Below are 21,661 nucleotides of genomic sequence, written 5' to 3'. Positions count from 1 at the left end.
GGCCAATATTGACTAAGAATGGCATTCTAAACAAAAAAAATATTGAGAAAGGAAAGACACAGGGGCTCATCTTAAGTCATACGAAATTTAACGGCGGTTCGTCTCAGAGATTAGTTTTTCTCCCCGATTGCGTATCGCGGGGCAAACAATACTATCTTCTTGCAAGGATGGCGTTTTGTGAATAATTAAATGCGGTTTCAAATAAGGTTATGGCAATCAATTCATGGGGTGTCATACAACCCCCACAATACGTAAATGAAAAAGAAAGAAAAGTTTCTGGTAATTCGACATGAAGTGCTTTAGAGCGACTTTTACTAAAAAACCAAAACAAACTGAGAAACAAAAAATAAAACCGAAAAAAGAAAAAAACGCCCAAAAAAAAATTCGAAAAAAATCCTTATAAAATTTATCTTCTCTTTTCACAGGAGGAGATCTACAAGCCGACCTACGTGGCGGATGCTGACTTGGACGAGGAGACCTTCTTTCGAGCTCTTGGTAAGAGCATCCCTCGGAAGAAGATCGCAGTGGTGAGCGCGGTGATGCAGAAGATCGAGAAGCGCAAACAGGAGAAGGAGGAGCGCAAGGTGAACGAGAGGATGATGATGGAGATCCACGTGGAAAGACGAAGAGGAGAAACGGAGCGAGAAGTGGGAGCGATTGGTAAGCGACCGAAACATAAGGAATATGCGTGGAAACAGGATTTTTAGTACATCATGTTTAGAATTGAACGTTTAGAATATCCATTTATACACATTAGGACCTAAAAAGCAGCAATATCTAAACCTGAAAAATCTACATAACCATAGTGTTAAAACCAACGACATAATAAAGCCAAACTCACAGTAATATTCAGTACAGCATCGAAATCGTCTGGAAAACTTCTAGGTTAGGAACAGGCGCGGAAACAGGTTTTTTACTACATCACGTTTAGAGTATCTATTTATTCATTTACATCGTAGTGAGAAAGCACTGATTCCAAGTATATATTTCCTTTATTACCTTTATCATTATAAACTATAGGAATAACTCTTCACAATCCCGATATAAATGCAGACCAAGCCTCAAAACCACTATTTCTTTTAAATATCTAAGTCAAGTGGATGGACCTGATCTGCTAAAGGCGATCCACATTTTTATCGCCGTACACTATAGCTATACCCCTATTTAGATAATGTATTTATCCTTGTCTCCTTGGTTTATGCGGTCTGCCTCAGTGGTACACATATACTTAAAATCAATGCCTTCTTATGAGGGCTGCGGAGTCGGTTAAAAATGACCCGAATCTGACTCCCGAGTCCCAAGTGTTACTCCTGCAAAATGTGAGATTTTTTCTCGTCCGGAGTCCTGAGTGGGGCTCTACAGCCTGCATTTTCCCTATTTACCTAATTAAAATAAGGTTGGTACACACGACACAGTAATACAGTCATAGGTTTATTATACAATATATCCCTCCACAACAGCTGGTTGGAATATTCTACCACATGCTAATCCACCTTTACGGTTTTAATATGTACGGTCTTTCAAAAATTTGGTAATGCGCATGCGCACGTCGGAGGCGGGACTCAGGTAGTTTTACGTAGTCTTACTCGAGTCTTGAGTCCGACTCCGCCTCCCTGGTCGTAACCCAAGCCTTTTATATAGCCTTGTATATATTAGAATCAGTGCCGTCCCTCTGTGTTAAAAATGAGTAAAGATAGAATCGAAATGTCACTAAATGCTACCCAGATTGGCGCGATACGCAAAATTTGTTTTTGCAATAAATTAGTCAGCTTGGGAGGCATAGCCATGTGTTTACCTAGGCCAAAAGTGTATTTAGGCCTAACTCATGCCACCATTTGCTCGAGCAATATTGCCTTATTTCCTTAATTTGTATTTGTTCTTCATTCCATGGCCTTGCGATATCACTGGGCATCAAATATAAAATCATTTCTTAAGACTGTTTATGAAAACATGTATAAAACATGATCATAGATAGAAACGTTGTGAACAGATTTCCTAAAATAGCGACTCATGGCAGGTTTACTTCGCGAAACTGCGGCGTCCAGGTTACGCAACGAATTAATTCAAGGCAAACTAAATAACTCACGCAGGTGCGGAGTCAGTGGAGCGGAAAGACGACAAAGAGAAGCTTCCAGAAAACAGCGACGACAAAAACAACAAAAGCCAAGTCGCTAATGAAGAGACAAAGGCCACGGAAATCGTTGCCAAGGCTGAACCTATTACCTCGACCACAAGTGTCGCCTCATCGGCAGCTGACCGTGACGACGCGCCTCGACGCCGTGATGACGTAACGGTGGCGTCACGAGACGATGAGCGGCCTGAACCGACCACGCAGCCGGCCCAAAGCCAAAACCGACGCCCGGTTGCTAGAAACGCAAGCTTACTGAGGCGAACTGGTCTTGCCAAGAGTGAAGGTGACTTACAGGTAAACGACGTGTTGTGTGCTTTTACATTGCTACTTGGTTATAGATCAATAACTATGCTACCAGCCACAGTATACTCAAAATAAGTTCTTGGTTTATATATATGTTTGTCCAACGTTTTGGCCAACTATTCAGAAAACCTTCACCAGGGAATAACACTCGGCCAACAAGAAGCAAATAAAATGACACAAAAAGAAAAAGGGAGATAAAACATGCCAAACAACGTTAAAAAATTGGATATTAATCGTCGCGTTTATAGCAAGGGTTGCCAAAATCCGGCCCGTGGGTCAGATACGGCCCCCCGATTTAATTATTCGGCACTCAGAATACTTCCCGGATGATCCTAAAACAGGGGCATTCATACATTATTAGTCGAAAGTTTGTTGGATACAATTTTGATGGAATTTTAAAATAATTGACAATTTCATCAAGGTTAAAATATATTTTGATAAATATTTATTTTATCTTTTCTTTGTTTCATAATAATACAGTTGAATAAGGTGAATACAACTTTCCTATCCTGCAAAAGGAATGCCAGTCTTTAGAGTTATCCGGTTCTTTATTAAAAAAAAGTTTGGAGACCTCTGGTATAAAGTATGAATCGTAATCGATGGTAAAAATAGTGTCAACGTAATTATATGAGCGGTACTTACCATTTAATGAGTATCGGTACTGCATTGCAGTAAGGATTAGGAAGATTGTTACTGTACGAGATTTCTTCACGGTATTATATTATGTTAGTCATGAAATGTGAGGCTGTATATTAATTTGCTAAATATAAAACATGCATACATAAGATTGGCGCCGATTCCGCCTCTTTAAACGAGTACAAATACTAGAGGGAGTAGTATCGGGTATAGGCGTCGACTTACCTTTCTGATGGTAAAAGGTTGTGGCAATGGAAGCAATCCTAAACGCAATGTTCTAATTTTTTTAAGCAGAACAAACAATTACGATTAAAACTCAAGGTAAGGCTTAATTTCGCAAGATAAAGCTGAATATCTTCACACTTACAGGCGGCACTCGGCGGTATGCGGACACCTGCTTTTCCGCCACCACCAGACACCTTTTGCGACACACGAACCATGATCTCCTACTCGGAAATCCTAATGGCGAGCGCTCGCAATCTAACGCGCACAGTTTCCACGATCGACGTTGAACCTCCGGGCGCCCGTGACTTTTACCCTTTGACCTACATACCTCAGCTCGGCCACGTGGCAACATCAACATCCGTAGCGGATGACGAGGTCTTTATCCTGCCTCCCGAAATCCACCCATCCACGGGATCTGAGGCTTCTTTGTCCCGGGCCAAGAGCCTTGGTCAGTTATCGAACCGACTCACAGGAAGTCGTGAGCCCTTGTACGCAAAATCTCTCGCCAAAAGTCGATCTGCGCTCCACGTTCGAAATCCGTCCTCTTCGGCTCGGAGCCGGACGCGCCGGAGCCTGGAGCCCCTAGAGTCAAGGAGGTCGCGGCGCCACCAGGACGCCCAGTTCCTCCACCGTATCGCCTCCATCGTAGAGAAGCAAAACGAGTTGCTGGATCGCTGGCAAGCAACTGATAAAACTCCGAAAAAGGCGAAGAGCAGCATCCTAAGAAGACGCAGCAAATCGCTGTACGACATCCGAGAAAAGTACCGGCGCCCTCCGGAACAGCAGACGGTGCCGCTTGGTGACCGTCCTGTTACGTCACATGGCGTTTATCGGGATGACGTCACGGCTAGGAGCAGCGCGGATCCGTACAGTAGCAGCAGTGAGAGTGATGAGGTGTATGGCGGCCTGGAGACAAAGTTTGACGATATCACGGCGGGTGCTTTAGCCAAGGCAAGTCAAAGCTCGATTGGAAATGTATCAAGTCAAGTGCTGGCGGGTGAAAACGCTCTGAGCAAAGGTTATGCCACTGAAGATTCAAATCCCGTATATGCCACCAAAAACCCTTCGAACGCGCTTGAAAATGAACCAAATCAAGTGAACGTTGATAAAAACGATCCAGATGATCAACAACCAGACACAGGAGCCAACTCCAAGTCAATAAAACCAATAAAACCCCCTAGGCATTCCATAGAGCTAGCGAGGTCTCGGTCGAAAACGCCAAACGCTAAAACCGTTTCCGCGGCCGCTGAGATTCAGAAGAGAAACCTTAACTTGGATCATACCAATAAGGGCACTTCGCGCCCCATCCCTACCTCTAGGACACCGCGTCCTCCAAGTTCTGCGGCCATGCGTCCTCTTTCGCGGAGTGAGACGATGGGGAAAGAACTTGCAAAGGATGCTTCGCAGGTTTGTGCTTAAATTTTGTGTTTGCAGGAGACGTTGAAACGTTTCCTTAAATTTTCAAAGTCTAACATATAACAATACGATGTTGTTTGAAATCTTATACTTTCAGGTTGCGTTAACAGCTCTAAATGGATTTTTACACATACTAGTTATCGTTTGCTAAAGTTACCACCCATTTTATTTAAGCCATTTCCCTTTTGAGCCTTAAAATATCCAAACTTAACCCATAATATTTACGATCATTGATTTGTTTAAACAAGGTAACTTATTTAAACGCAGAACAAATCTCCAAACCCGTATAGTTTTTTTACAAGATTTTAAATCCTAATCTATTTGTTTAACACACACGATGTTACTTACTGATTTCCTTTAATTTTACTTCATAATTTACCTAACTAGACAGAAAAATCCGAAAGTTTTACTGCTTTCTGAATTTAAAATTCGACAGTTTATTTAGATCTTGAAAAACTCTCAACAGCCACAAATCCTAACGTTTAAAATTAAATGTGAAAAAAAACTATAGGTGATCAAGATCGACATCATAGAGTCGCGAGACGAGCGGGTGGACTCCCGGGCAGAGAGTCGTATGTCGAGAGCCGAAAGTCGGACCTCCCGTGCGGCAGGAAGCCGGATGTCCACCAGGACCCCAGAGGACGCTCTTAAGCGCCGGAGATCATTAATCCGAGTCAAGGGCATCAGTACAAGAAGAGGAGAGACTCCGGAGGCCTTGAAGAGTAAGATCCAGTCTGTTGTGGATGCAGGAACTGGAATGGGGGGCGATGAGGACGGTTGGTGGGTCCTCTGGTCAAGGCAGGAAGGAGCCGGAGCCAAGAAGAACGGTCTTTTGAGTCGGTTTTCAAAGCTGGGCAAAGGCGGCTTGGGGAAGCCGAAGGACTTGAGTATAGTTGCTGAGGTTGTGCAGAAGTTGCCGGGCGAGACGGTATATGACGATATCGTGGCTGCAAACGTAGGCGACTCTACTGTTGCAGGACACCAGGAGGACGTTTACGCCGTCGCCATCAAACAGAAGCACCGCGTACGAACCAGCCTCACCGGGGACTCCCAGAAGAAGAAGAAGAAAAGGAGAAAGTCGGACGCACCTTCCCATGAGAGCTATCGTTCCCTTCTGGATGCTCCCGAGTACTCCTGCGATGATGAGTTGAGCGATGTCCCGCCGCTTCCGTCGGAGGAATGGAAGTCCGTTTACGCATCCGTATCAACGTCCGATAATGCTACTTCCGCTCCTGTAACTGTATCTCGTTCCAAGCCCGATTCTGCATCCGTTACTCCCGTATCCGCATCCGTATCTCGTTCCAAGCCCGCTTACGCATCCGTTACTTCCGTATCTGGATCCGTATCTCGACCAAAGCCCACTTACGAATCCGTAAACGCATCCGTGCGGCCATCCATTCCTGCGTCCGCAGTTCGTGAGCCATCATTTGACTCTGGGATCTCGACTCAACCGACTGATGATGAGCAGCGTGACGTCAGTCCAAAACCACGTGACCGCCTATCGCTCGGCCGTGACGAAGCGTCAACATCAGCTGCGTCATCAGGTGTTTCGAGGTAAAAAGTTTGAAGGTTATGTAAAAGCAGTATTTTGCGGAGTAAAAAGGAAGTATGCTTGGAAGCTGTGTATACAACAAACATGAATATAACCGTTTCCGAACTACCGGTATCTGTTTAAATAGTTGGAAGAATATTTTTTAGGGATTGTTTTAGGCTTATTCTTCTATACAAGTAGGCCTATACTTTATTTTTGTGTATTCTCTTTTTAGTTTAAAAACACTAAATTTTAAAGTTATACTTTGTGATTAAAAATTGTTCAGAGGAATGATGTGCATTTTTTTTCTCTTTTGAAAATGTGTTTGCTAGTGGCCCAATAACGAATTATTGTAGACGAAACGCCCCATAACAACTTGATCTAATTAAACTGCTTGTGTAATGTTTAGCCAGAAAGCATGAACTTATAAGCTATGAATTCGTGAAGAAAACTTTATTAACAACTACCGTTTATATATTTTATATAAAGGGAGGAGAAAAGTCTTCTTTTGCAAGACGAAAATGATAAAGAAGGCGCCGATAGTGGAGCGGATGAACCGAATGTAAACAGAGAAGAAAGCTTCATGAAGAAAGTGGCCAATTTCTTCGGCGTCAGTTACGAAGAAGACCCAGAGGAATTTCCTCTTAACAACATTTTTCAAAAGCGGGGCATATTGGCCTCCGGTTAACAAAAGCCGGAGAAACTTTTAGGTTTTGTTAGATTTAAATAATGAAACGCTGCTATTGTTCATAAACTTGCCGTCCTTAAAATTTCAATTGCCATCAGATATTTACCACGTGTTTTTCTTATGTACACATTGTTTCTTCCGTGATACCTTGGGTTTTGCTTTACCGTGATACCTTGGGTTTTGCTTTTACTAATGTTGAACCTGAGGGTCGGTATGTTTCATATTTTGTACAAAGCGATTAAACTTATAAATGATTGCAAATTGCTCTGCTTTATTTACAGGTAAATATACGCCTCTCAACTTTGGGTGGGTAACTAAGCGATATTGAAGAAATAAAATAAGAAGAGTCCAGAACACCACAAATTTATATAACGTTATAGAACTATATTGACGCATTAAAATCGTTAGATTAACTAACTAGGTAAAGCTAGGTCAACGGTACAACGGTTAACTAAAACGTATAGCTTGAGCTTAGTTCCAGTAGTTGCAATACAGTGTTTTTTAACGTTCTAACTATGGGTTCCTGTTGGCACAGCTTTCAAAGTACAGTCATAGAATACTAAATCTCGGTTGTTCTTTAATAATATTCTATGCACAAGGTTGTTTGACTGGGGAAAATTCCCCAAAGTAAGAAGCAACGTAGTAAGAAACAACGTATTTTTAAACAACATGAATGAATAGCGGCATGGGCTAGTTACACTGTATTAAAAAGCTGTTGGTTAATCTAAGAAGTTATGTACACTTAAGCATGGTTGCTGAGCATTAAAGGCGATTGTACAATCTGTTTGGAACCGCTTGTGTCTTTGTGTATGCCAGGTTTAGGTTGTTAGAAAACGTGACTTATTTATTAACCGGAATGTGTCTTCCAGTTGCCTTGTCTGCCGCCTACAAAGGGTAAGAGTTTTATTTTCATGGCATTAACCTCAGTAAAGAAATTTAATTTCATTTAATATCTAACAAACGTGTGTTGGGAATTAAATTATTCGGCGCTCTTTCACTACTGTACGTGAAAAGTTATGCAAAAAAAAAAATAATAATAATACCGCATACCACAACGCATATTGTTAGGGTTAGGGTGCGGGTTAGCGTTTGGGTGAGGGTGGTTCAAGTAATGTTATGTTTATGATTAATAATAACTTGACCCACCCTCAACCAAACGCTAACCCGCACCCTAACCCAAACAATATGTGTTGTGGTATGCGGCATTTAAAAAAAAAATTTTTTATTAATTTTTACGTACAATAGTGAAAAAGCGCCAATTATTGTTTACAGGTGTTTGAGAATTTTTGTTTTATTTTGTAACTTCAAAAAAACTTTAAAAGGAGTAAAGTGTTATTTGATAGAAAACCTCTTTTAGTATCGATAAACCTCAAAAAATAAGTCTCATTGTATTTTGATAAAATTTAAGTAGTATCTTTTAAAAATCCCAATTAAATTCCCAATAAATTTTCAGTAATAAATTTTAAGATCTGTTGTACAGTTACCCGACTTTATCTCACAAATCGCAATTGTTAATAGTACGTTTGCATACGGCACAATTAAGGACCGTGTCCCAAACATTCTGACCAAACTCGTCGACCAATGCCACAAGCAAGTTAAACATCAATTTGAAGCTCACGGAGAGGTAATTTTTATCCAGCTTTGGTATTTATTGAGCTAAAAGAATGGTTGAATCTAGGTTGATTGGTGTATTTTTCTTATTTAACAACAGTGCTTCATTAGGTCACAGTAAGTTAATCAAATAGGTCGTAGTCTGACTTGATAAAGCATCATTTAGCAAAAGCTCATCAACAGTTAAATACAGCGCTATTAGTTTTTAGAGTAATTAAAGTTGTTATACCAAGTTTTTTCTTTCAACTTAAGTCTTACTCAAACCTAATAAGGCACTATTGAGCAAAAGCTTACCAACAGTAAAATACAATGTGTTAACAGTAGTGCCATTTGTTTTTCAGCATAATTTATGTTTGTTATCATAAGTGCTATTCTTTTAACTTTCTTCAATTTAACTTAAGTCTTACTCAAACCTGATAAAGCAATATTGAGCAAAAGTTTGTCAACAGTAAAATACAATGTGTTAACGGTAGTGCCATTTATTTTAGAATAATTTAAGTTTGGTATACTTTTTTTTGTCTTTTAATTTAGAAGGGAAAAGAAGATGCTTTGTCTGTTGTCGGACAACTGTCAAAGCTACGAAGTGAAATCATGACCAACAAACCGCTGACTAGAATATCTGATGAGATCCCTGATGTTGAAATGTGGAACAGCAGATTTGAAACTTACATGTAAATTGCACACACTTATTTTTAACATGTAATATTTCAACTGATAAAACTAAAATACATATAAACTAACAAAAATTTAATCAGTTTTTGTAAAAAGCTGCAAAAGACAAGGGCAATAATTGACCAATTTCTTATTCTATTTTAAACCTTTAGGGATCTTACAAACTGAAATACAGTATTAATGCTATTTTCATTTATTTAGTAGTAATGTAATTTTAACACAAATGAAAATAATGGTTTCTATTTTAGTTACTGATATATCGGTCATTACCCATATGAATAAGATAAACAATTATATTTTTATTTTCAGAAAGGAAAATAATGAAGAGCCTAGATGGTTTACTTCGCCATGGCTCTACGTTGAATGTTTTATGTACAGGAAAATTAGAAGCATAATTAGCAACAGGTAAAAGACCTTAAATTAATATTATAGCTATACAATGCCATATTGAAATGCATGAAAACTTCCATTTCTTTTTTGGTAAAATTGTTTTAAAAATATTCTGAATAGTAGTAATAGTAGTGTCAATTTACGTTGCTTTTTAACAATATTGCATGTTTAAAGATACGCACACATATGTGTTCAACAACTGTGATCTAGTCTTTCAGCTTTCATTGAGTGATATGGTACTGTAGTATTACCTGCTTACTGTGTTTAATACCTTTTAACAAATCTGTGTTTCACAGCAAGTTTATGAACAACTTTGATCCATTTGCCGCACAAAAGCAACTCGCTTTTGAACAGTCGATGGACGCGGTGAGAAGTTTGTCACGATTTCTCGCCGAAAGTAAGCAATCTGACAAGTTTCTTGGTGAAGAAAACTTAAGACAGCTGTTTGGAGATTTTCTCGAAGTATGCCTTCTTCATAACATATGTGTTTGTTGCTATGTTTGTAGATCAGGTAGAGAGTAGGTGGATGAAAATATAAACTCTTTTCTGTGGCATATATTTTTTTGATTAAATAGCTTTAGAGGCATTTCCCGCTCGCTAATGTATTTTTATTGATTGATGTACGATATTAATCAATACTTCCACCCAATAGAATACACTTTATTTCCTTGCTCTAGCGTTACATAGTGTCAGATTTAAAAATCAGGTAGTTTAATATTTCATGACTGAGCTACATTTTGGCTTTGGTGCCAGGTCGAAATTCTTATGAAGGTATACCATGTTTTACACTGTTTGATAAAATTCAGTGTTTCCAGCTGTGTGGGCTATTATCATTGTCAATAGGTGAACAATACAAGTTTTGAAGTATAAACAGTATTATATATATTATATTAAAATATTGGTAAACTTCCATAAAAATAATTCCGCTATCAAAATTATGCACATTTTTCTCTTTTTTTCAACTCTAAAACATTTTTAAAATAGAAAAAAAAAATTGAAACAAATTAAAAAAAAAACTTTTTTTTGGTCAGATATCACTTTGGGGAAACAAGTGTGACCTCTCAATTTCCGGTGGCGAAGAAACGAGTCAAAACCACACGAAAGCTCACGAAAACCTTCAAGCACTTCACCCTTATCTGCTGGTAAACGACGCCGATCAAGTGTGGCAACATCTGAGGGCTGTAAAGGCTGAAAAGAAATCTGTAAGTTTGTCTGTTTACTAGAAAACAGATTTCTCCTGCCGGAATACTTATACCGCTCTTAAATATAGAGATACCTTACAATTCCCAAAAACACAACAATTTGCATATTAACACAAAATAAATATTGCCACAAATAACTATTTTTGGATACAGTATGTAAATGTGACTTTTTGGCTTTGCAATTCAGTATCTGGATATTTTTGTTGCCTTGAAAAAAGCAGAAAGGATCCGAAGAAGGATCGAATCTAATTATTTCGGTTTAAAAAATCCTATTTTGTTCATTTTCAACATCTCTGAAATGTTACTCACTTCTTTATGGGCTTTAATGCTTCTACTACGTCTAACTAAAACCCCCAACAATTATCATTAGGTTTATTTAAAACATTTACCAAAAATCTAGTCGACTTTTATATGGGCGTTGCGATTCTTACTACGTCCAAATCTGGGGTCGGAAACCTTTTCAGCTCAGGGAGCCATATAAGCCGAATCTTTTTGCTTTTATTTCCATGGGAGCCGTATTATGTGTTTCAACAATTGTGTAGGTTGTCAAAAATAGTAATTTGAAATATGCCGTTTAAAAAGCTAACATAGTAAGCGTGAAAAATGCATTAGCTAAGTTTACAAAACTTTAATTAGGGAAATCCATGGTATGAAAAAGTCCTTTTGGATGCAAACAGATATCTTCAAATCGCTTAACAGCCACTAAGACAAATAGGATTCCGCGAAGCACGGAAAAATTGTTTATTGGACAAGTTTTAAATTATAAGAAATACTGTTTGAAAGAGGTCATGGCTGTTTGCAGATTTTTTACAAGTCATGATAAGAAATAATGTAGCTTAGATTTATCTGCAGACAAGATTACATCATCAGAAGTGCCATATGGCGTCATTAAATGAGCCATGCATTGCTCGCGAGCCATAGGTTTCCGACCCCTGGTCAACTGACACTTTCAACCGTTATGCTTCAAACTTAAATTTCTGTTTTGCCTTTGGCTACTCTACAGACGCGAGTGGACATCGTTCTGGACAACGCCGGCTTCGAGCTGGTCACCGACCTTGTACTGGCCGAATTCCTACTCGACTCAAAACTGACCGACAAAATCAAACTCCACCCAAAAGCAATGCCTTGGTTTGTTTCGGACGTAACGCAAAGCGACTTCGCCTGGACGCTCGAGCAACTCGCCAACGAACAAAACGAAAGCGTCAAGGCCCTCGCGAACAACATAGCGACCCATTTGCGCGAAGGACGAATAGAACTAGAGACCAACGATAAAATGCTCGCATTTTGGTCCTACCCTGACCCAATGTGTCTTATGCGCGAATCGGCGCCTCACTTATACAGCGAACTATCAAAATGCGACTTGGCGATTTTTAAGGGCGATCTGAATTACCGCAAACTGGTAGGGGACCGCGATTGGCCCCACACCACCCCCTTCGAAACCGCCCTGGGAGGCTTTTTTCCGGCCCCCCTTTGCTCGTTGCGCACGTGCAAGGCCAACGTTGTGGTTGGTCTGGGGCCAGGTCAGGCCGAAAAGGCGTACAAGGAAGACGAGGAATGGATGGTGGTTGGCAAGTACGCGCTTATTCAAAGCCGCTTGAAGTGATTGTATGTTCGACGACTTTGTTTTAGGCTATAGTATATATACGCTTTATATATCTGTGTACACTGTCAGAACGGTGTTTAAATTTGAACACCAAAACGGTCTATACACGTTTAAAATCTAAACACTTAAACACCTAATTTAAACACCTTCGTGTTTAATTTTAGTTTTGGTGTTTAAATTATAAACACCTGAACGATTTTATGTTAAACACCTGATATTTTGACGTGTTTAACAACGATTATTGGGTGATTTTAAGCACAATTGACGAATTTAAACATGTTTACGATTAAACACTTCATATTTTAACACGTCAATTATTAGACATGTTAAATTCGATACATTCTTGTAAAGTAAGAGCTCAAGCCATTTATGTTGATGAGGGTATTGGTATTTTTAAGCACTAATGTGCAGTTGTCTTATGTACGATTTCGTCAAATATTTAACTATACAAGTTTGCATGTATAATCTTAACAGATCACAATAAACGAAATGACTTAATTCATGGTTTCACTTAACATCTGTACGGCTTATTAGGCGTCATTTTATTTTTAAATATAATGACAATCATGAAAATACGGGTTTGTGTTCTTGACGTGCCATTAAATCCAATATTTGATTTCATTATGTAGCTTGCGAATAACTTTGTACCACCAAAGTAAAAAAGCGAAGCTGTGCGATCTTGGGCCGCCATGACCTACTTAAATTGCGCCAGCAATAACATACGCGTGACGAAAGCAATCTTTGGAAAGGATTTTTTCTAGGGCAAAGCTGTATCGCCGTGAAGCTTATATATTTTTCAAGCTTATATTGTTCAACGTATGACGAATAGTAAGAATTATTTATTAAATGTTTGACGATATATTTTAACTATTTATAGTAAAATTTGTTTTGTTATAAAACAAGTTTTTATCATATTGTATATATATAGTACATTCAATAGATCAACTCATGATTGAAATTATTTGAAATTGATTCGGTCCGATGAACATCAACAAAGCATATCCACTGGTCTGTGACTTTGACCAACGCGGGAATTCAAAATGTTGAAAAGAAGTTTGGCTTTTAACCAGTAAAGTTATACATTACAGTTAAAGACGGTTTTGCGTACTTTGGCTTTCGAGTTACTTAGATTGATTTTAAACGAATACTAATGTGTATAGTGGTGATTTATATATATATTATTTATATTAATTTGCTTTTTGATAAATGTGTAGTGATAATGTTTTATTAGCTGTGCAAGACGCTTGAAGACGGGCAGGTCTAGAGTGTGAAATTTATGTTAAAAAGAAGTTTTCCAAGCGAAAACGAAATGTCTGAAATTGGATTTTTGTTTCAGAATTTTAGGTATTTCATTAATAAATCCAAAAGCAATGAAAGTTGTGAAAGACTTTAGTTTGGTGCCATACACATGTAGACATGAAAATATTCAACGAAACAGGTTTGTAAGCTATTTCTTGTCTGAAGTAGAACTTTAATTTTTCTGTTAAACAATCAAGTATGCTGTTATTAAATCATTATTATTAAAGGTATTTAGATTACACTGCTTTGTTTTAGGGCAATCAATGACAGCAAACCATTTGCTCTTTTCAACTTCAAAAAAACTTGGTTCACAGGAGATTAGGTTAAAAATGTAAGTAAATTTTACTTACATGTTTTACATTAATATAGTTTATTCCCATTTGGCTTTTATTTTGTTAGTAGCAGCCAGAAAATTAATTTTTTGTATCTCTGTAAAATTTCTGAAGTACTTTAATATGTGTTTTAGTTTTAATTTATTATTTCCATTGTTTAAATCTTACATTGAAGCTTTAAATCTAAAATTTAATCTGTAGTACTTTTGGTGTGCTACTGACGCTTTAATAAAACGGTATATATAGTTTACATAATTAAAGTTTTATTTATTTACAGGAATTTTAACTGCAGTGTAAGATGGTAAAATAAAAGTCTGTGACAAAGTTCAAGTGGAAAACAACAAAAGAGTATAAATCTACTAAACTTGATACACACGGTAAACAAACTCAAATTTTCTTATTCTCAAGTTCATCTATAGAGCTTTAAAATTTGTGGTAAATACATATAATTGAATAGATATTTAATTTATGTGTTGTGTTCCATAACTTGTGTATAATGTTTGGTCTGCATGTCCCAGTAATGGGCGACTTTTTCGGGTCAGATTGTGTATCACTAGAATATATGTGTATCACTAGTTTAAGCAATTATTTTAAATAAAACATAATGGCCAATACAATATTCTGGCTCACATATTTACTTTTTATCTCAAATTATTTAATGATTTAATTGGGTTTTCATAGTAGGGTGAACCTTTTTTTTGAATTTTAGTGGGTCATGAAGATATTAATACAATAAAAATGAACTTGTTTTGTAATCATTGCGCTGTCTTTAGGTTACAGTGTAACACAAATAATACATTTTCTAACGCCATGCTCAAAGAGTATACATAGCCACCAAACCTAGTACATGTCATAATAATATGCTTTTGTAGTGATTGGTGACAAACTAAAACATATTTTTATGACATGACATGTAGTGGTTGTGGATAACTTGACAAAATTTACTATGAGCAAATGAATAAAGAGTTGTTCAGTGATAGTGTATAATTTAATCACTGCAGTGTATTATATTGATCTAAATTTTATTTGTTAGGCAGCCATGCTCAACTCGTCTTCTAAAAAGAAAAGCTCTTCGAGGCCTTTATTGGGCAAACCTTTGGGGTGGACGGCACAGCAGCTTTTCTGCATTGGTATATTAGTGGATGGAATGGACATTATAAATTTGTGGAAGAACAACACTTGTTGAAAAAATTGTTAAATTATATTTCATTGATATTCGAAGCTGTTAATAATATACACGGGATTTAAGTCATCCATCATCCTGTTGCTCTGTGTTTTAATATGTTTTTAAACAATGTACGAAAGGCCCCACCTTGAAAATTTGCCAAATATAGCAATTATAAATATTAAAAAAAGGTTTTCAAATTTGTAAAATATCTTCTTTTTCTGTGTTTTTCTTTTTATCACATACGCATGCATTTTTGTTTTTATAAACACCTGCATTGTATTAAACATGCGATATTTATATTATTACTCGTTTTGTTTGGTATAATAAAATTGTATACCTCATAATATATTGTGAAATTTGTTTGGAAACACTGAATGCTAGCATTAAACACCTGGCAGAATAAACGGCAAAAGTCTAAACACCTGGAATTTAAACATGTTTAATTTTAAACGTGCTGACATTTCGCCCCTTTCAGGTGTTTAATTTTGGTGTTTAATCGAATGACAGTGTATGCTATATTTAACTGGTGATAAGGGATATTCGACAATATGAGATCCTATACATGAATTTTACTATCGGTGGGCGTATTCCAAAAAAGTGTCTGATCCGATACATGAAGTGGTAGTATCGGTACGTGCTTCCGATAACATCAGATGCGATACCTGAAGTTTTAGTATCGGGACGAGTATTCCGATATACGGAGCCGCTTAAAATGATTTTATTTTTCAACGATTATATCGCTTTGTGTAAGGATTTCGATTTCTATATCTTTATCTTGTATGCTATATTTATAACTAGTGATTAGGTATATTAAATCATCATATCAGTTCCGGTGTTTGAAATTATACCATCGACACTCGTATTACCATAATATCAAATCCGAAACCCGGAATTGTAAGATCGATAATATCAAATCCGAAACCCGAAGTTCTAATATCGTTACGCATATTTCGACATTACTGATCCCAGGGCTGCGGAGTCGGTTGAAAACAACCCGAGTCCGACTCCGGCCAAATGTAAGATTTGCCGAGTCCCGAGTCCAGCTCCGACTCTACAGCCTGTATTTTACCCATTTACGCAACTAAATTAAGGTGGATTTTCTGCAATCCACTCATATTGGTGTCGTAATTGATCCACCCGCATTACATGGTTTAAAAATATTTCACCATTTGCTATTACACTTTTACAACTTACATTTTGCCGCTTTAACAGTTTCAAAATTTGATACTGCGCATGCGTCGGACTCGGGACTCGGGTAGTTTTACGCGGTTTACTCGAGTCCCCGAGTCCGATTCCGCAGCCCTGACTGATCCGATACTCGAAGTTGTAGTAACGCAGAGTTGCCAGAAAGTCTTTCAATCTCTAAATGTTTTTCAACTGATTTTATGTCCAACTTTATCAAGTGTTTAGAAAGTTCCTTAAAAAAAGCGACGACCTTTTTTGATTGTGTTGACCATATAACATTTCTACCGATTTTTTCAATAATATTCAAAAAACGCCGAGCAATCGATTACATCGCTGCCGACTCGATACCAAATTTATTTACGCATTCCATTTGTGTGTATCAATTTAAAATGACACGTTTACCATTTTTCGAGCGAAGAGAATTTTTAAGTATCATGTTAAAAAAGGGAAGGCTAACGATACGATCAGGTTCGGCAAAAAAACAGTATGCTATCTAATGGGGTTCCCAACCTTTTTACGGTCTCGTACCACTTGGACGCTCTGTAGTGTCACGCGAAGGCCTACCACTTTTTGCAGAACAAATAATTTTATCGAATTATATTTTTATGTACTTTCAGCTTATAATTAGCATTATTTAACGCTATTTGTAGCTTAAGCTATAAAACAGTAAATTATATCTTTCAAGAGAAATAATTTTACATAATTACTGTCCCACAGCGTCGTTGTACGCTTTTCAAACCAACTCTGCTCCTTGTTGACAATTGACATGAGACATGACCTGTATTTTATAGATGGCATTGTTTCGAAACATCAGGAATAGTTACGTAACAATAAGGATGGGCAATGGGCATGTGGGAATTTTTTTTTATGTCAACAAAACCGGATAAACAAAATAGAAACTTGTGAATCCAGGGTTTTGTGAAAAATACCAGAGGCTACTCGCGTACCACCTGAAAAACCTTCACGTTCAACTAGTGGTACCCGTACCACAGGTTGGGAAACCCTGATCTAATCCCACGCGCGAACCTGTTTAGCCTCTGCCCCCATATGCCACAGGTCGCGGATTCGAATCCCAGGGCAGCAGGTTTTTTACCAATAAAATTCTTGTACTCAAAATCGTCAAATATTTCGTAAATGCGTTATACTGATGTTTTAAGAATCGTTGCCAAACTGTTGGCATCCTACAAAAACATTGTTAAATATAAATGAAGCTACAATTTGAAGCTGTGTTTTTCTGTTATATGCTTGAATTGTGCTTCAAGCGTTTTGCTTTATTGAGTAAAGTTTTTAATACGAGTATCATCAATATAGAGAGCATTTATTGGTCGAAGTTTCGAATTGCTTTGTTGGAATATTATTTTATCAAATATTGCTTTTTCGCGTAGCCCTATATAGCGCCGAACCCCCTACTATACTTTGGGTTGCATTGCTTTTCTATTTTTTAGGCCCGCTTTGCAGTAATATTGTTCGTAAGTTATTTTCTGAATTTTACCCTTACTGCTGAAATCGCAAAAATCGCACATTCCTTATCAAAACTGTTTTCTTTGCCAAAATGGCGTTGTAGGTTTACTGAAATCTTTGTGGCAAGGGTTTTAAAAAAACAAAGTTTGGCTTCGGCGCACAATGATATGTTTATGGGAAAGGCAAGAGCAATGGCATGACCATTTCATTAAGCTTAGTGTATGGATTGCTTGGATTTACCAAAAATGTGGTCAAACTATCCTTCTCAAAGCTAAATTGGGCTGTCGTCTCTTGCAGCTTCTAGAGTTAATTTAATTTAAATTTTTTTTTGTTATAGTGGAGAAGATAAGAAACCAAAAAAATACTGTTTTGTAAATGTTTTCATGGCCCACTGGTTGGAAACCCCTGCTCTAAACAGCCTGGAAAACACTAGTAGCTACCTTTTCAACTGGCTGATCTTTGTCTCTTCAGTACTCTTTCATGCAAAATATTTTTTAACGAAACTGAATTACATTTCCTTTTCCGAGAATAATGGTTGGAGTTTGTAGTAAGACATAATAAGAATATCCAAGCCTACACAGAAGCAGCTATAATTTTGAATGTTTCGAATATCTCATTATTCATTTTCAACATAGTGAGTTCAAAAACATTGAAAAATTCTACCACTTCTGTATGGGCTTTGATATTCTTAATATTTCTCTTTCTAAACACGCAAGTTCCGAAAAGTTGAGTTAATAAAAGTCCGCAAACTAGGACACGAAAACTCCTTCGATCAAAACCACTTCGCTGTTTTAATTACACGAAAAAGGAGAACTGAAAAAAAGAAGGAGAGCTATGACAGTATGAAAGAACACATCGCGCGCCGCACATTTAAATACGAACACAACAAATAAAAACAAAAACGCAACACAACTAAACAACAAGATAAACAAAAGTGGGAACGCGAGCGTTACGACACCTACGTCACAAAAAATAACGCCCCCAGCGAGCAAAATCACCAGGCATTGTGCGTTGAGGATGTGTAGGTATGTCTGTATGTATTTATGCCGGGGGGAGCTTTCGATAAGGATTTTGTCTGTTACAACTGAAACAGTTAACCAAACACAAAAATCTTTGCGATTTTTTCCCGCAAATATCGATACTTTTTAACGTTTTTCACCAAACGTCATATTTAGAAAGAAAAAAACAGCTGACAACGTTTAAAGTGAGGCCCCCAAACCCTTTCAAAGAGTCCAAATAATCCACTTAAACAGGAAACAAACCACAAAAATCATCGCGTTTTTTCCGCAAACCTCCATACTTTTGAACGTTTTTCACCAAACGTCAAATTTTAAACGAAAAAATATAAGCAACGTCTAAACTGGGCCTTAAGGCCCCGAAACCCCATAAAAAAAGTCCCAATAAACCGAACACAGACGGGATGTAGAGGAACGGTCGATATGTACACCTCACAGTGCAAATATTCTGGACAGTATTTTACATTAGAACACGTTTGCAGACTTCAGTGCACGTCGAAATAAGCATTTTCGCGGCGCTTTGAAAGACACAGCCGATTACGGAAGGACGACAGGTTATACGAAAAAAGTCGCAAATAAATAGGAATATGTATGTGGCTATTATTGTAAGATAGTGGTTCTTTTTTTTTCATCTGGCGGCCTCGTTTTGATTTCGTAAATAACTGAAGGTTCCTTCAAGTTTTAATACAAGAAACATAAAACAATTTACAGTGCAGTGTTACTTTTTAGATGGAAAATAATGATAAAAAATGTACTCTAGCTAATGTAAGTTTTCAGTAAATGATTGAAAAATGTTTTAGCCGTCCCCTTGAGATTAATGGACCCAGTTTAAGAATCAATGTTATGACTTTTATAAGCATTCGCATTATGTGAAGAGCAGTATGTACGTTTGTGTTATAACGCCAAACAAGGGTTTCTGTATAGTATATGTATGGCCAACTGTACAGTGCTTGCGGGTACAAACAAAAAAATACAAAAAACTAGATGTACAGACAATAATAACGGCAATTTGGCTAACGTTTAACTATGTATTAATTAGGAAAACAGTTAGGCGGTTATGACTTGTTTACAGACTACAGCACATTGAATATATGAATCAATATGTCGAATTTATTTTACGCAAACAAAAAAAATCATCAAAAAGTTTGTACTTTTTTTTGGATAATTTTATCTTTTTATTTGGGAGGTTACAACGTAACAGTGTAGCAACACAACCGGACAAAAGTGAACTTAGCTGAGGGACAATGTCAACGTAAATTCATGTACCGCAAAATTGGGGAAATAAGACAATTCGTCTTCTAAAAAGAATTACACTGCGAAACAAAAAAGTTCATTGACGGTTAAAAGTTCAGAAAACAGTTTTCTTTGCGACAACAATTTTGTTGCCACAGCCCAAGCTTTTAAAAGTTTTAAATACATCCTATTTGTCCCTAGTGGGATAACCTAAACTTGGATGAAAGTAATTTCCAAAATATATTTTTTGAGCACAATGGCTGGAGGTTGTAGTTAGATGAAGAATGAAGATCACAAAGCCCATAAAAATAGATGCTACACTTTGTAAACGTTTCGAAAAAAACTTCGTTCATTTCTAATATCCGATGTAGTTCAAAAGGATGTAATGTTTTTCTAGGATTTAATGTTCGTTCTACGGCCGCTTAAATAAAGAGATCGGTAGCCCCTGCTTAACAAAATAAAACATTCCATTCAACAAAAACTTAAATTAAGTTAGATATTAAAAGTTCATACGCATTGTCGTATAGAAAAAAAAACGTATACTAAAACGATGGCCTCTTCGAATAACGATTTCGAATAAGATGCAGAAAAACGTAACAAAAACATCCGAAAGTTACCAAAAAAATTGTATTATAAACAGATGTTTTTAGAAGGGTAAAGCCGGTCTGAACGAGAAAGAAATAGAAAAAAGTGGCGAAATGGCGAGAAATATAGCCCCGCTTTATAATGATAGAAGCAAGTCGGCTTCGTATAACTATAAGAAGAGGCTTTTTTTGTGAAGAAAGAAACGCAAAACTACATCGAGAGAAATCACGGGGCTGAATTAAAAAAAAAAGCTATATTCATAAAAAAATTCGTCGCTCGAAAAATACAGCTTCCGTTGTGTGTAACGCTGTGTGGTTAGCACACACACACATGCACGCGCACGTACGCAAAACACACACGCGCAGATGCGCGGTTTCCGCGTTCGAGTTACGAAGCCTTTATTTCCAGGTCCGAAACTGTGCGGCGAATTTCGCCCATAAAGCATAAAAAACAAAAAAACAACGCGGCTTTCGAATCGCGTTTTTCACCCTCATGCTGGCAGAAAAAAAGGGAAATTGGACACTCTTGCAACTCCACTAGCGCTGTTTCATCTTTTTTCCGGGGCCAAACTGTGCGGCGATTTTGCCCATTACAGCGAAAAAAACAACGCGGCTTTAAAATCGCGTGTTTTTCAACCTCATGCCCGGTCCCTGGCAGAAAAACTGAAAAAAATTGCGACTCTTACAACTGCACCATCCCTGTTACTCCCATCCGTGCGTACAAGAATAATAACAGGGGCAGCAACATCGTTCTGGCTGTTGAAAGTTAGCGGTCGTCAGTCTATCGGTTGTTGCCAGATTAGCTTCTTGTATCCCTGTTCACCCTCCAAGGGTGTGGTACAGAAGGGACAGGCGGCGTTGTAGGCCTGGGTGCCGTGCGGTAGCGCCGTTTGCGACCAATACCTGGTGAAAAACCAATATGTTGGTGTGAGCAGAGTTTTGAAGTTTTGTAGGGTTTCAGATAAGTTAATGGAT

The 21,661-nt window shown here is 37.7% G+C and overlaps 2 protein-coding genes and 1 long non-coding RNA gene across 3 annotated transcripts in view; 2 read left to right on the top strand and 1 right to left on the bottom strand.

Annotated features, from left to right (window-relative positions):
• Positions 1–7,751: 7,751 nt before the first annotated feature.
• On the top strand, positions 7,752–12,462 carry LOC146141038 (damage-control phosphatase 1-like). Its single transcript, XM_083391832.1, has 7 exons — positions 7,752–7,824; positions 8,449–8,554; positions 9,073–9,212; positions 9,523–9,618; positions 9,900–10,065; positions 10,635–10,805; positions 11,809–12,462. The coding sequence occupies exons 1-7, from the start codon at positions 7,787–7,789 to the stop codon at positions 12,406–12,408; spliced, it is 1,317 nt and encodes a 438-aa protein (XP_083247958.1). The 5' UTR covers positions 7,752–7,786; the 3' UTR covers positions 12,409–12,462.
• A 1,251-nt stretch (positions 12,463–13,713) lies between these two features.
• LOC146141037 (uncharacterized) lies at positions 13,714–15,570 on the top strand. Its single transcript, XR_014501372.1, has 4 exons — positions 13,714–13,846; positions 13,963–14,038; positions 14,317–14,416; positions 15,073–15,570. It is a non-coding gene; the product is annotated as an uncharacterized LOC146141037 (long non-coding RNA).
• Positions 15,571–18,625: 3,055 nt separating this feature from the next.
• Positions 18,626–21,661, bottom strand: part of LOC146141036 (E3 ubiquitin-protein ligase pellino homolog 1-like) — a 36,858-nt gene continuing 33,822 nt past the window's right edge. The window contains exon 10 of the mRNA XM_083391405.1: positions 18,626–21,589. Within this exon, the coding sequence (XP_083247531.1) occupies positions 21,463–21,589 (127 nt within the window). The 3' untranslated portion in view covers positions 18,626–21,462. The remainder of the gene's footprint in view (positions 21,590–21,661) is intronic.

The sequence above is a fragment of the Ascidiella aspersa genome, chromosome 6 (assembly GCF_963924565.1).
Source record: "Ascidiella aspersa chromosome 6, kaAscAspe10.2, whole genome shotgun sequence".
Taxonomy (NCBI): domain Eukaryota; kingdom Metazoa; phylum Chordata; class Ascidiacea; order Phlebobranchia; family Ascidiidae; genus Ascidiella; species Ascidiella aspersa.
The sequence above is the reverse complement of the archived record's forward strand: the minus strand, read 5'-3'. Positions and strand labels throughout refer to the sequence as shown.